This window comes from Varanus komodoensis, unplaced genomic scaffold, assembly GCF_004798865.1.
Source record: "Varanus komodoensis strain SLA01 unplaced genomic scaffold, ASM479886v1 scaffold11, whole genome shotgun sequence".
Taxonomy (NCBI): domain Eukaryota; kingdom Metazoa; phylum Chordata; class Lepidosauria; order Squamata; family Varanidae; genus Varanus; species Varanus komodoensis.
In genome coordinates, this window is record NW_025335317.1 from 29,256,839 (window position 1) to 29,270,782 (window position 13,944).

The 13,944-nt window shown below is 48.5% G+C and overlaps 2 protein-coding genes across 2 annotated transcripts in view; one reads left to right on the plus strand and one right to left on the minus strand.

The window, feature by feature from the left end:
* The window catches only part of LOC123018230 (opsin-VA-like), a 53,722-nt gene extending 45,494 nt beyond the window's left edge, over positions 1 to 8,228 (minus strand). Inside the window, 1 exon segment of the mRNA XM_044420089.1 lies at positions 7,997 to 8,228. Coding sequence (XP_044276024.1) covers positions 7,997 to 8,228 — 232 coding nt within the window.
* Positions 8,229 to 8,429: 201 nt separating this feature from the next.
* On the plus strand, positions 8,430 to 13,539 carry NKX6-2 (NK6 homeobox 2). The gene is made up of 3 exons (XM_044420091.1): positions 8,430 to 8,880; positions 9,919 to 10,091; positions 13,276 to 13,539. The coding sequence occupies exons 1-3, from the start codon at positions 8,430 to 8,432 to the stop codon at positions 13,537 to 13,539; spliced, it is 888 nt and encodes a 295-aa protein (XP_044276026.1).
* Positions 13,540 to 13,944: the final 405 nt, after the last annotated feature.

A 13,944-nucleotide genomic window follows, 5' to 3' on the forward strand; every position in this document is an offset into this window, starting at 1 on the left:
AGGTCAAGACTCTCAAAACTCTCCCACATGCCAAGCACCCCAGCAATGAGGGAGCATTCCAGCCAAATCCACTGCCCCACACAATCTGGTTTCTGCATGACGCGAAACATCCAGCCAACATCTCATTGCCTTTCAGTCCTACTCTGCATTCCAAGGAGACAAACAGCTTCATGTTTGGAGGAAAACAAACTAGCCAAGGGAAAAAATAGATGTCAGCCAAGTCCAAGCCAAGAAGTGACCACATACAGCCAATGATTCAAAAACATAGGGAGAGTAATGCTGGATCAGACCAAAGTCCTATCTAGTCCAGCATTCTGCACAATCCAGTGTGTCTGGGAAACCCAGAACTAGCATGACATGCAAGAACAACCTCCCAGTCATGCTCCCCAGGGCTGGTATTCAGGAACAACCTGCCTCTGATACCAGAAATACTGATTCTGGGTACTAGTCTTATCCTCAATAAATTAATTACATCCCTAGGTAGCCATGAAGCTCACTGGGTTGCTTTGGGCCAGTCTTGGACTCTCAACCTCACAGGAGAACCTAGTAAGCTGCCTTAAGATCCTTACAAAAGGAAGAAAGCCAGATTATAAATGTAATAGTAGCAGTGGTAGTAGTAGAAGTGATATATAAATAATTAAAATAATCAATATATAAAATAAACAAGCAAGCTGTGATGGTGAAGAAAAGAAGCAATCCAGGTATGGAACTTTGGTAGAGGCCTCAGGACCTGCCACAAGGCAAAGGCCACTTCAGCTTAGATTCCAGGATAATCAGGGAGATGCAAGACCACTCATGAGAAATATAACATAGAGAATATTGAATACAGTTATAGAATGCAGATGTACATCATAAACAATCAAAGATAAACTTACACATTTCCCTCAATTGCAGGGGTTTCCAGTGTGGTAGATGCCATTCCAGAGTGCGGTTTAAACATTTGCACCCAAGCCAAAAGCTAAAAGGCGAACAAAAACGGTATGGATTTTATAGAGGTCTCTTCTCTCCCCATTTCAAAGGCTGTAAGTAAGCCACAAGCTAACTCCTCTTCCTGAGAGACAGTAAAGCAAACAGTTTTGTTTCTCACAGCAAAAGCAGCTCCTACAAAATAGCACTGGGGGAATCAGCTTCAAGGCAATTATTTCAGCTACTCTTCCTTACTAATAAAAGCAGAGGCCATAGATAAAGCCTTGGCTTGGTTGCAAGAAACTATCCTGGCTCCTGAATGCTGTGAAAGTTCACTGTGTTGCTTGTTACACTAAAAACTGCCTTGCCATTCCCCCATTATAGTGCATTCAATATACTGTCCAAAGATGTTTACTCTTAACCCCAGCCCTAGGTTTAATGTTCATTATTTCACATTTTAAACATGTAGAGTGCCTTCTCATCTCTCCTCCCAAGTTGCAGTAGTCCAGTGTTATCTTCAGCAATAAAGTATTTATTTACTAACTGTATTTGTATGCTGCCCCGTAGCCAGAGTACACGAAGAACAAGAGCTCCCAGAACAAGTTCACCCAGAAAGGGAAATGGGGAAGGGGAGCATCTTAGTAGCAATTCCCATCAAATGTGTTGGCTATATGGACAATACATAAGAGATGTTGATGGGGTATTTCAGCTGTTTGAGAGAACAGTCGCTCATGCTCCTTAAGGTTGTAGTGCCAAGCAGGAGAATGGGCAGCATGGGGTTTCCTTCTGAGTAAATGTGCATAGGATTTGACTACAGACCTTGTAAACAGACAAACTCTGTGGCTTCTAGTTCTTTCACAAAGGGGAATTACCAAGAAAAGTTTTGCTGTTTTCGGTTCACTCATCATTTTTATGAGCATGCCTATACTTCAGCCAACCATTAAGAGATATCCATTTGTCACCTTGGCTCCAACACCATCCCCTTGGAATATGCTTGCAACCATCTCCAAATAGTTTTGGATCTCTAGCTTTCTCCAGCTAGGAGCAGTGGTGTAGTTAGGTAATTTTAGATTCTGGCATTGGTAGTCTTGTGGAAAAGGAGGGCTTGGAATGGGGTCTGGGGCACTGCTGGGGCCTTTGAGCTTGACCACTCTTTGCATTTGGCCGGCACATGCATAGATACCCTCCCCTTGTATCCCTAATTTCTGTCCACATAAAATTTACTAAGGATGTTTTGATTATACATCTTCCAACTCATCTCTCTCCATATGAAAAATGAATCCTTGAGCTATTAAAAAAGCTGAAACTGAAAAAACTGACAACTTTAATTGTAGTCTAATTTGTTAAAACCATAACCACAGATTAAAATGTTCCACTTGCCCACCTCTCCCCTCCCCTCCCAAAAAAAGGAAGGAAGGAAGGAAGGAAGGAAGGAAGGAAGGAAGGAAGGAAGGAAGGAAATATTAGTGCTGTTGGCAGTATATTGAATGCCCAGGATATGTGAAGTTACTTTGGCATCATACAGGCTCACATACTGCTGTCCTCCTTCCTCAGCAACTTTTGATGGGAAATTTTACTTAAAGATGGTGTTCCTTTTTTTTTTTTTTTTCGTTGCATCTGAAGTTAGTGAATTGCTTTCTTTTCAAGATTAAATTATTTTTGCCATAGCAACCAGTCCATGGGCAATTGCTCAAAGTTCATGGTCAGCTGCTCAAATCAACTTAAATATGTGTTGTCTGCAACAATAAGAAAGCCTTCTGTATTTCTGATGCCATGTCTGACTCAAGTGCCACCATGTCAAGAATGATCCATATTCCAAAATAGAGCAAGGAACAACTTCCAGAGATTGCCTATCCTTTCATGGTGAGTCTGGTTTACTGTACGAGTCCTTCCAAACTTTCTTTTTAAGAAACTGCTATCTTCTCTAGATCATTCAAAAGGCACTTTAATAGGATTTTGTAATGGCTACTTTTATTTAAATGTCATTGATTAATTGATTTATCAGTTAAACACTAGTCCATTAAAGTTTTACATTAGTTGACAGGCCAACTAAAGCAATTACTTCTTTGTGTGTGTCAGTGTATGTTTAAAAAAATAATTTGTTGTAACTTAAAGTCATTGAGTTGGACAGCACAACAATGGTTAAAACACATACAAAAACGTAACTGTAGCTTTCTCAATAAAATCCACAAGCCAGTGAAACTGAAGTTGCCCAGAGTTCAGTTTAAGTTTCCTTATCTCTGGAAAGAGTTGCCATATGGAAACCAGGCAACCTTGCCTTTGAAGACCTTTAAGAAAGCTCAGGACACCTGTCTGTTTTCTTCAGCTTTGTGTTATATCTTGATACATTCTTAGCTGCAATTATTTTAATATTATCTGACCTGGGTCTTTGTTCAGTATTTACAGGCATTAATTTTATTGATTTTGTCATTCTGTTTTTGTATTGAATTTTAAATATGTGAGCTACTTTGAGAGACTAGTCTAAATATTGTTTAAAATAGAATAAAATGTGGGAATAGTCATCAGTCCCCATTGTCTCCTGAGGCACTACTGTTTTGTCTCTGTACTTCAGTAGTTCTAACCATATCCAGCAGTACGCTTCCATTGTAGGAACTGATGAAATCTTAAACTGCAAGCTCTTTGGGGCAAGGACTTATGCACTTAGGTGTGGTTTGTTGATGCAGGGAAACAATGGCACATTGATTGATGCTGAATAGGTAAGAGTTGCCTGAAGAGAACATTGCTGGAGAAACGGAAGGCAGTCAAGACAGACGGGAGAGAGTGAACAGGGCGGGGTGAGAGAGGAGAGGAGAGGAGAGGAGGATGGAGCAACCAGACTGGCCTGGATAGGTAGGGAAAGAATGGCAGTGGAAGAGGCTAGATCTGCAGAACTGTTGGACTTCAATTCCCAGAAACCGCTAGCTTTTACATAGCCGCTTTCCCTGTCCAGCCCTCTGTATGCACTATACTATAATTCCCATCATCCCCACCTGGCCAGTGGGATGGTGGGAGTAGTAGTCCAACAATAACTGGTGACTGTGATAGGCTGTTTGAGCCCCCCTCCCTTTCTGCCCGTATCGCAGGCAGTGGGCAGGTGGGAAAAGCCACCCTTGTTCCACTTTTGCAGATGCTTCATGACGCGAATTAAAATGTACCCTCTTTCGGTCCCGAGCCAGCTGGAACAGTTCGGCCCATCCCAGGATCCCGACTAGTGAAGTCGGTCCACTTCCTTGCGCGGCTTCCTGGCCCAGAGCAGTGCTCGCCGCCGCCAGCTCCCCTTCCCTGTCCCTTTTTCAGGTTGCTCTGGCCTCCGCTCCTTGGGGAATGGCGGTGGGACTTCTTGCCTCCTCGAAGCTGCCAAGAGGGCGAGCAAGAAGCGCACGGAGCGGTTCTCTCTGCCTCTGCGCGGAGTGGAGAGGATGCGGCCAGATTCCTCCAGGCAGCAGCTGCTTCTCGAAACGGCGCGCCTGTTCCGTGCGCGGGGACTGACCCCAAGGGCGAATGCAGCCCTTTCTCTGCGGCGCGCCCGGAAGCGCCTTTCCCGGGCCGGGACCCTCCAAGCGCGTCGCTAGCACAGCTCGCAGGGGCGGGGGACAGACGCGAAGGCTGTCCCCGAGGAAGGGAGCCCCCGCGACGCGCAGCCGGGCGCCAGGCGTAGCCCTAGGCAGTTCCAAGCCGCTGCCCTGCACACTCGCCCTCGCGGTGCGGCCAGCCTTCAGAACTGGCGGGTAAAACTACTCCGCAGTTCTCCACGGCTTAATATGGATTCCTGGTATTCGTAGCATTGCCGCGTTTACTATTAGGTCTGCTTGCCTAAGAACCTAAGCATTGTACAAAGCAAAACTGGAAACGCGAGGTAGATCTAGGAAAGAAGGTGAGCCCTTAGAAGACCCGCTAGTGGGGACTTCTGGCCAAGAGAACATGCTAACATATTTACCTGCTAAGCTTTAAAGAGGGCAAAAGAACGCCCTGAAATGTCAAAGCCACTATCCCAAAGCAAATACAGCAATGGGTTTTCAGCACTGAGATATAATTTGTCCTACGTTCCCTTCCCAGTCGCACTCTTGTTTGAGCAAGGAGTACTTTGGAATGGATTGATCCGTTCCGCTCATCTGGATCGTCCTCCTCAGCCTCAAATGATGTTGCAGGTGAACGCGGCAAGGAATCTTGCAATCGCAGCCCTTCGGCTTAACGGGCTGCGGTTTTGGCCGCGTTCACACAGGCAAGAGATCCGTGAGAGGGTTGGAGAAAACATAACGCAACTCTTTTGCCGTTCTAATTAACTTGCGGGGCAATCCTGCGGATGTTCATTGAGAAGGAAAGCCTATTTTGTTTAACAGGGCTCACTCCGAAGAGTCGGCACGTGGCGGACTGCAGTCTCAACTTCGGATTCCTCGGCCGTAAATCATAGCTAGGCAGCCGGACCATCTCTAGAGGGTCTGCCTTCAGCAGCAGATGCAAGATTACGGTTGTTCCCAAGCTGAACCCTTTCAAGTGGATTCGCAACCTAATTCATCTGAGGCCTGTTAGATCCACAATGCGAATTCCCAGCGGATACGTTCAGATTGCCTCCCGAATCTTAGAAAAATACATTTTTGGGGAGTGAAAAGTATCTTTCAGACAACGCTTCTGAAGGTACAAGTTTTAAGAAAGGCGCATGGCAATAAAAGAGATGAAGACATTTCTATCTACAGGCATAGATCCAAGGTAAATGTGGATTGTAGGGTAGAACGAGCTCCGATCCTGACATAAGCTATACAGTGGAAGTAAATATCCACTAATACTACAGTCATAAACGACCGCATGAGACAGAAACGTGAGCTCTGCACCTTACCAGTTCAGACAGGTGTTAACATTTGCTGTTTCTCAGGTAAAAACACAAACGCAAACGCCTGTGAATTTTCTGTCTGCAGGACCCCCGAGCAGAGCGAAGTCCATCGCCATTCGAAGCAGGCCGGGTCTCTTTCGTGGAAAAGGAATGGCATTTCATAGGCTGCAGGGAGTTGCTTTGGACGGCGGGTTCGTTTATATCAAGCGCTTTAGCTGGGAGTAGGTGTAACTAGCATCGGGCCAGTGTCACTTGGAGTAATTTTGCAACGGCCCAATGTTTTAGATAGCATCAGAGGGGGCATTTACACCGATTCGCTATGTACTTAGGATGAAGAAGCAGACGCGAAGCGAATTTCCAGTCCTGGCTTCGCTGTGGGACACCACTCCTTCCTTTCTTGGGTCAACCCTTCGCTAAAGGTTTGTCCTCGCTTCCCTATCAATGGGCACTCATTAGAGTTCACAATAACGATAACAATAAATTGTTCACGAGAAGCCCCTTCTTGACAAATGAAGGTGCGACTGAAAAACGAAAGCTTCGTTGAAAAGATTTTCTGGATCTTTTGCATCTATTCGATTTTTTTGAGTGCTCGAAAAGCAGTTTGATACCATGAAAATCCTGGATACGTCTTTTTTAAATGAGTTTCAGATATTTGTGTTGGACTTGCATCCAGGAACGGACAATGTCCACGTGCATATAATAACAAATATCTGCTGGAATTTATGCGCTCAGACTGTAATTCTGTGCACATTCACCTGGAAGTAAGTCCCATTAAATGCAGTGTGACTTCCCTTCAATAAACCCACAAATAAACCATGTATAGAATTGTTCTGTTAAAGGGTTCAGACCCAGCCTTGGAAGCCATTCTTTGCCTAGATGAAAATGTCCTCTTTAGGGAAAAAGGGTGGTTTGTGTGTATATGCCAAACTTGTCAGTGTAAAAGTGCCTTGCATGCTTCGTGGCTGCTAACATGCAATCGGAAGGCGTCCTTGAACAGCTGCCTTTCGGCGGTCTCTTTCGAATGGAAAACGAGTGGCTCTGGAGCGACTGGCAGCGAGGTGCAAGGGAGAGGTCGGCTGCGGCTGGATCGGGCAAAGCGAGCTGCGTGCTGGTCTGATCGCAGTGCAACGACCACCTTGCTGCCCCTCTCGGGCTCAGGGGGAGCTTGGGTTACAAGCTGCGTCGAGCCCGGAAGGGGGCGGGGCAGATCGCCGACAGGAGCCCGCGATCTAATCAATAGGGACAAAAGGGCTGTTTTTAAAGGTCTTTGGCTAGATAAGATTGATACATATCAGAAGCGAGTTCAGGCAGTCAGGAGTCACGGAGACCATCGTCTCCCGCGCAAGGCAAAGCGAGCTTTCAGAGTCGGCCGAGCTGCTCGGCTGAGGCGCTGCCCCAGCGCGATCCGCACCTCTCACTGCGCGCCTGGGCAAGAAAACAGTTCGGAACGGGGGGGGGGGGGGATGACCAGTTCAGTACCGCAGGAAGACGATGTCTCCCCTTCTGGTAAAGTCTCAGTTTCTTTATGCAAAGTCCTGCTGTTGAGAATTAGGAGAAAATGAGAAATGGCGAGGTGGGGGAGGGAGAGGTAGTCCTTCGTAAAAGAGTCTTTGGCCGATTGATCATAAAGATTTTTTGCGGGTTTCAATGATATAAAATACCTGCACCTGCTTTTATTTGTTTGTTTATTGCCGATTACTTGAAAAAAAGAAAGAAAGAAAAGCATAATTTCCCTGCTTAAACTCCAATTCAACAGGATTTATTTGGTCGTTTTGGAGATAAATAAGCGAGGAAATTTACAGCCATTTGAAGTACCTTGACTTTATAACAGAACCCTCGTTTGATGTTGTTCTCCCCACCCCCACTTCGCCGCCATCCTTCCCTTGTTTTCCTCCCCACTCCGCCTCAGCACGCACTTGACGAGGATGCAAAGCGGGAGTCTAGAATGCCAGTCAATTGACCAATAGCAGCGGCCACGGAAGAGGACTCGACCAATCAGAGAGCGCTGCCTGCAGGTGGCTGCGAGGTTATCAGTGCATCTTGTCCGACTCCGAGACTCCGGCGCTAAGTCAATTTCACCGGGAGGGAAACGGCTCAGGAAGAAGAACAAAAATAATTACGGGGGTGGTGGAGAGAGAAACATATTCCAGCATCATTGTCCATTCTTCCGATTGTCAAGAGGATTTCCAAACTAGGCGCAAATAAACAAACAAACGAAGAAGCTCTTGTCAGGTGACGTTGCCCGAAGAAGTCAGAACTGACCAAGATTCATTTCTTGATCCTTTTCTCTCCTCCTTCCCCTTCCTCCCCAATATTTGTCCATTGCCACGCCTTTTTCTTCCTGGCCTGAAAACTTCCTGCCCCGAGCGCTGCGGTTGGGCAGGTCCTTGGCAAACAAGCCGGGATCTGCGATCGCCGCGGCAGCTTCAGTCCGCGCTGAGCTAGCTTCAGGAAGGAGAGGAGGAGGAGCGCAAAACTTCGTGGCTGACTTCATCGCTCATTTTGGTGCTACTTTTCTCCTCTCCGAAGACTCCTAGAAACAGGCAGACGGCTCATTTCGGCCTCTCCCTCCCTCTCAGAGTTCGGAGGAAGGCGAGGCGGCGGCGGGCGTTGGTTGTCTTCCTGCCTCTCTCCCTCGCCCAGCGCTGCTCCCTGGCCGCCCCGAGCTCCTCTACTCGTCCCTTGATGCTCCCCAATGTTAGCCGTGGGGCAGATGGAGGCTAACCGCCCGGGCGCCTTCGTTCTGAGCAGTACGCCGCTGGCCGCGCTGCACAACATGGCCGAGATGAAGACGTCGCTGTTCCCTTACGCCCTGCAGAATCCGGCCGGCTTCAAGGCGCCCGCCCTGGGCAGCCTCAACGCGCAGCTCCCTCTGGGGACCCCGCACGGAATCAGCGACATCCTGGGCAGACCCGTGTCGGGGGCCGCCGCCGCCGCCGCCGCCGCCACCGCCACCGGCAACCTCCTCACCGGCCTGCCTCGGCTGAACGGACTGGCGACCGCGGCAGCAGCGGGGATGTATTTTAACCCGGCGGCAGTCTCCAGGTACCCCAAGCCACTAGCTGAACTGCCGGGACGGCCACCCATTTTCTGGCCCGGAGTTATGCAGGGATCACCCTGGAGGGACCCCAGACTCGCCTGTCCCGGTAAGGTTGGAGGGCTGCTGGTTACCCTGGGAGGGGGTTGGGGAGAGTACAGGTGGGCCCAAGAAAGGGATGACTGAACGGGGATGGGGGGGGGGGGGTGGAAATCGGAAGACGACCATTTCAAGGATTAAAGTGGACCATTCCCAGCTCCGTAGTTACTTATTGGGATGACAGAAGCGAGCGGCACTTTGCACATTCTCGGAGAGCCTCTTTCTTTTTGTTCTCAAGCTGTTCACAAGCTTTCGTTCAGATCGGATGCTGCCAACAGGTTCTCCTGGGATCGATTCCCATTTCCATACTGAACCAGACCAGCTAAAGTTCCATGCAGTCTCCGTTCGACGGGATTCATTTGGTACTTGCCGAGTCCTGGGTGGTCGCTCTGTCAATTATATACTAGCGGCACGGAGGGGCTGTACCCGCACAAAGATGAGGAATGTTCCGCTCGGGGGAAGGGGGCTGTCTTTTCTTTCTTTTTTCTTCTGCCTCCTTCCCCTTAGCGAAGGTCCAAGCCACAAAAAGACCTTTCCTGCCGCCCGGGGTGCCCACGCCTGGCTCAGGAAAGCTCAGTGCGTCGATGCGGCAGAAAGCCCGAGAGCGCCCAAGGCCTCGGGGGAGTTTCCGGAACGCAAACTGGAACGGACCCGCTTGCCGTAAGGGAATGCCTCGCGGAGGCTCGCTCCAGTCTAGGTCTGGGCCAGGCTGCAGTCCCCCTGCTCGTGGCGGAAGCCCCTCTCCACACCCCCTTCGTCGCCGCCGCCGCCGCCAGCGAGGACGAGTCCCGCTCGGAAAAGGGCAAGCCACCAAGTTTTCCCGCTCGGCCACGCTGGCCTGGCCGGCCGGCCGCTACTGCTGCTGCCGGGAGAGGCTTGCTTCTCGTGCAGCTCGCAGGTGCTGTTTCGCGATGCCAGTCCGAATGAAAACCGCTCGAAGGGAGACAGGGAGATTCGCCCCCTCCCCACGATTGAAGCCGTGAGGTTTTTTAGGCGCTTGCTGGAGCTCTTTCTGTCTTGTTCCTCCCCCCCCCCCCCCTGTTTGCAGCCCAGGCTGGGATGGTTTTGGACAAAGATGGCAAGAAAAAGCACTCCCGGCCAACTTTCTCGGGGCAGCAGATTTTTGCGTTAGAGAAAACCTTCGAGCAAACGAAATACTTAGCAGGACCGGAGAGAGCCCGCCTCGCTTATTCGCTGGGAATGACGGAAAGTCAAGTCAAGGTAAGGTGTTCTTGTAAGCGCTCCTCCGCTGCGTGGGCGGGAGATGAAGGACGCCGTCCCCGGCTTTCCGGGGGACACGGAGAGAGCCTGAGGCGCCTAACCGAGGAGCTGCAATCTTGCAGGCATTTAGTTGGGTGCAAGTCCCACTGAACTGAATGGCTGTGAGACCCAGTGATTCAATGGGACTTGCTTCTGCCTAGACAGGATTGCACTGCTAAAATGGTTAATCTGAAATCCAGATCATCTCCGTGGGATCAACAGCCCGATCAAATGCTTGTTTCTTAGAAGTAAGTCCTGCTGAGTGCAGTGAAACTGTATTCCCATATAACTCTGAGTGTATATAACGGCAGCTCTTCTTAGAAATGAATGAGACTCACTTCCAAAATGTGAATGCTTATTACCCACGTGTAAAAAATCCCTTGGCTATTTGCTGGCCAAATGAATATGAATTTAATTTTTTAATATTGAGAAGATTTTGCAAACTTTGGAAACTTGAAGTTGGAATTCTAAGGCCATGTACCTGGGAGTAAGTCCCATTAAAGGCACAGGGACTTATTTCTGAGTAGAGATTTAAAGGATTGTGTAGTTAGTATTTATTGCATTTCTACTGAGTTTTATTATCCAAAATATACATATTAATTACTATGACTAAAAATTAAAATGTCGTTAAGACAAAGTCACCTAGTTTTGACTTGTTCCTCCTTGAACTCAAATAATTTGCAGCTGCTCAGGAGGGCTTACTGGAAATATGCTGAAGCTTGCAGCCTGGTTTGGTAAATTCTTTCCCTTGTCTATAACCAGATGAAGCAATTTAAAACCAGGAAAAATTAAAATAAAATCTAGAATTGTTAATCAAATAATATTGGTCTATTGCTTTGTGGGTTTTCTTCAATACCGGATGAATTCTCTCGACAAAAAGCTGCAAGATTTCTGATTAAACTTCAAGGAACTCCAAAGTTAGTCTGAGCAGTTTCGGTGGTTTTGTTTTTGTAAGATCTATCTTCTGCCTCTTTTTAAAAGAGTTGTTTATTCAACAAAGAATTAAACATGGAGTACTGCATATAATATTGTACATTTCCAGGAGAGATCCCCACCCACACAATTCACTTAGGTGGGTTTTAAAAGGATTTTTTAGGAGTTGAATTTTAGTTGGTCATACCCGCTGTCCTACACAATGGGGTCAATCTGGGAATATGAGGTCCTGATATGATAGTTGTGAACCAGAGATACGCAGTGTTCCAGTACTGCTTTTCCTCATGCTGATGCAGAAGAAGACATTGATGCAAACAGAATATACTGCATGTCCAGGCACATGGTGCTTTTCTGAGGCCTTGAGATTTGCTTTCTGTATAATCTGCCTGAATTACTAGGCTGCACCCCTGTGCACACTTAATCCAGAGTAGGCTCTGTTAAATTTAGTAGGACTTAATGCACAAGAAATAGAGTGAAATCCAGATATAGTCACTTTGAGTAGACCCGCTGAAATCAGTGGGATATGAGCTAGCAATGACTAAATTTAAGTCTTGTAGCTTTCTATGGTTTTACACTAAGTACAGCTAAGTCTGACTCTAACTCCAAATTTCTTTTTTTTTTCCCATGAAAAAATGGCCAAATTTAAATAGAGCTAAAGTTGCCTAACAACTAGATCCAGCAGTAGCATTCCCACATTCCTTGGCAGAAAGACCTGCTAAATCAAATGTGCTTCCCACATAAAGTTACTAGAACCAGAATGAAAAGAAAACTTGTTTTGTCTATTTGGGAAGCTCCTCCCTGAGAAGAGCACAGAAAGGCCACAGATTCTGGCAAGAGGTAGTTCTTAAAAAGTGTTACCCTTATGGCATTGATTGGCATCTACTTTCCAGTAAATATGGTTGGAATGTAGAATATTCTTCTAAATCTGTTTTATTGGAAGATGGAAACCAAGGGAATTTTTGGAATAAATATGCCCAGAACTTAATTTCAAGTGTACTTGCTTGAAAATGGGCTCTGTGAGAAATTGAATGTGTGTGTGGAGTGAGATGCAGTGCAGAGGTGTGCCATACAGATCTACAGGTTGCCGAAGGTACATATTTAGTTGTGCATAGGTTTGGAGCATAACCACTCTTTTAGCGCTGACATGCCCTGTATGTGGGACGGGACAACATAGGAGGTGCAAGTAAAGGAGTAAGCGGAAGAGTTCTTGATGCAGGTACCCATGTTAGCCTCGAGGCACGCCCAGGGTAGCTGAAGGGAAGGTATGTGTGAACGTGTTCAACATGTCTGTTTAGCCAAGCCAGGTCAGTGCTAAATACAATTATCCAAATTTAGCCAGTATTGAAAATTGGAGTGGGAAAACAGTTTAGGAATCTAATGTTACACAAAGGCAAACTGCAATCCTAAATGCACTTATTCCTGAGTAGACATATCTGCAATTGCTATGTAAGGCTTTGCAGATGGAAGGAAGCATCCAAGTTTCAAGCTTGCTACCTTGGACGTCAGCCCCCTGTGGGAGGGAGGATGAGCTTCAGAAACAGCCTGCTTGAAGTAATGAGGGTTTCCTTCTGAACGAAGTTGGCAGCCAGGGCGGAATACCTTTTCAAAGTCATTTGAATCTGACAGGATGTAGCACGAATTGCACATGCCTAGGGTTAGCTTGCAAGTCCCAAATTGGTATTTTGCATTTACTCCTTCCACTTATTTCGGGCTCGCCTATGGAACCAAGAAGTCCTCCTAGCCAACGGTAGCCGAGATCAGATTGCACCTCCACTAAGCCCATTTTCAGGTTCTTCCCTTCCAGTAGCGTTTACTCCCTAGCACGTATGCATAGGATCGCGTTGCCTTATCAGGGCACTTTCTTCAGTCAGGCGAAGTGAGGTTTCTAATTTGTGTTCGCGAACATCAACACAGCCCTCAGTGTACAGGTTCCCTTCTGGGTCGGTTTGTGCAGCCAAGGCCTGCTGGGCATCAGCGTGGCGCAGGGGCGCAGCGAGGGCCGGAGGCACGAATCCGCGGCAATTCCCCCAAGGGGTGGTTCCGCGGCTTCCCGGGGCTGCGTGCCTCGTGGGGATGGTGGGGGGCGGCGCGGCGCGGCCGGGCCTGGCCTGGCCTCGGGCTCGCGCTGCCGCGTGGAGGCCACGGCGCGTGACCGGCGCGCCCGCGCCTGTCTCTCTGTCTCTCTGTCTGTCTGCCCGCCCGTCCGGCCCAGGTGTGGTTCCAGAACCGGAGGACCAAGTGGCGAAAGCGGCACGCCGCCGAGATGGCCTCGGCCAAGAAGAAGCACGACTCGGAGACGGAGAAGCTGAAGGAGAGCTCGGAGAACGAGGACGACGACGACTACAACAAGCCGCTGGACCCCAACTCGGACGACGAGAAGATCACGCGGCTGCTCAAGAAGCACAAGGCGGCCGCCGCCGCCGCCGCGCCGCTGACCCTGCTCAGCCCCTGCAGCAACGCCTCGGAGCCGTCGTGACTGCGGCTCAGCCCTCGTCCGCCCAGCCGCCCATCGCCCCCCGCCTCCTCTCCTCCGGCCAAGCAGGGTAGCCGACGTCAGACGCCAGCCAGAGCCGGCCCGCCTCGGGACAGGCTGCAGCGACGTCCTGTACAGCCCACCACGTGGGGGAAAATAATGTGTGTATATATATTTTTTACAGATTAAGTTATGGAAATGAAGGATCGCCCGTTTTCTCCGCTGGTGTACGTGCCACAGGCACGCCGTCCACTCTCAAGCGCACAGGGAGCGAGGAGAAAGGTTAAGGCCTCCACTTTGAATGGGGTAACTTTCCACAGGATGCAATCCTGCCCAAGTGCACACAGGGATGTTTTAAAAAGGCCTACAACTCGGGGCATACCGGGTATTGCAGCCTTAAAAAAAAAT

Coding starts and splice junctions, on each gene's coding strand:
- NKX6-2 (XM_044420091.1), top strand. CDS start 8,430: ATGTTAGCCGTGGGGCAGATGGAGGCTAACCGCCCGGGCGCCTTCGTT. Junction 8,881..9,918: donor CCCCAGACTCGCCTGTCCCG/GTAAGGTTGGAG, acceptor CCCTGTTTGCAG/CCCAGGCTGGGATGGTTTTG. Junction 10,092..13,275: donor TGACGGAAAGTCAAGTCAAG/GTAAGGTGTTCT, acceptor CGTCCGGCCCAG/GTGTGGTTCCAGAACCGGAG.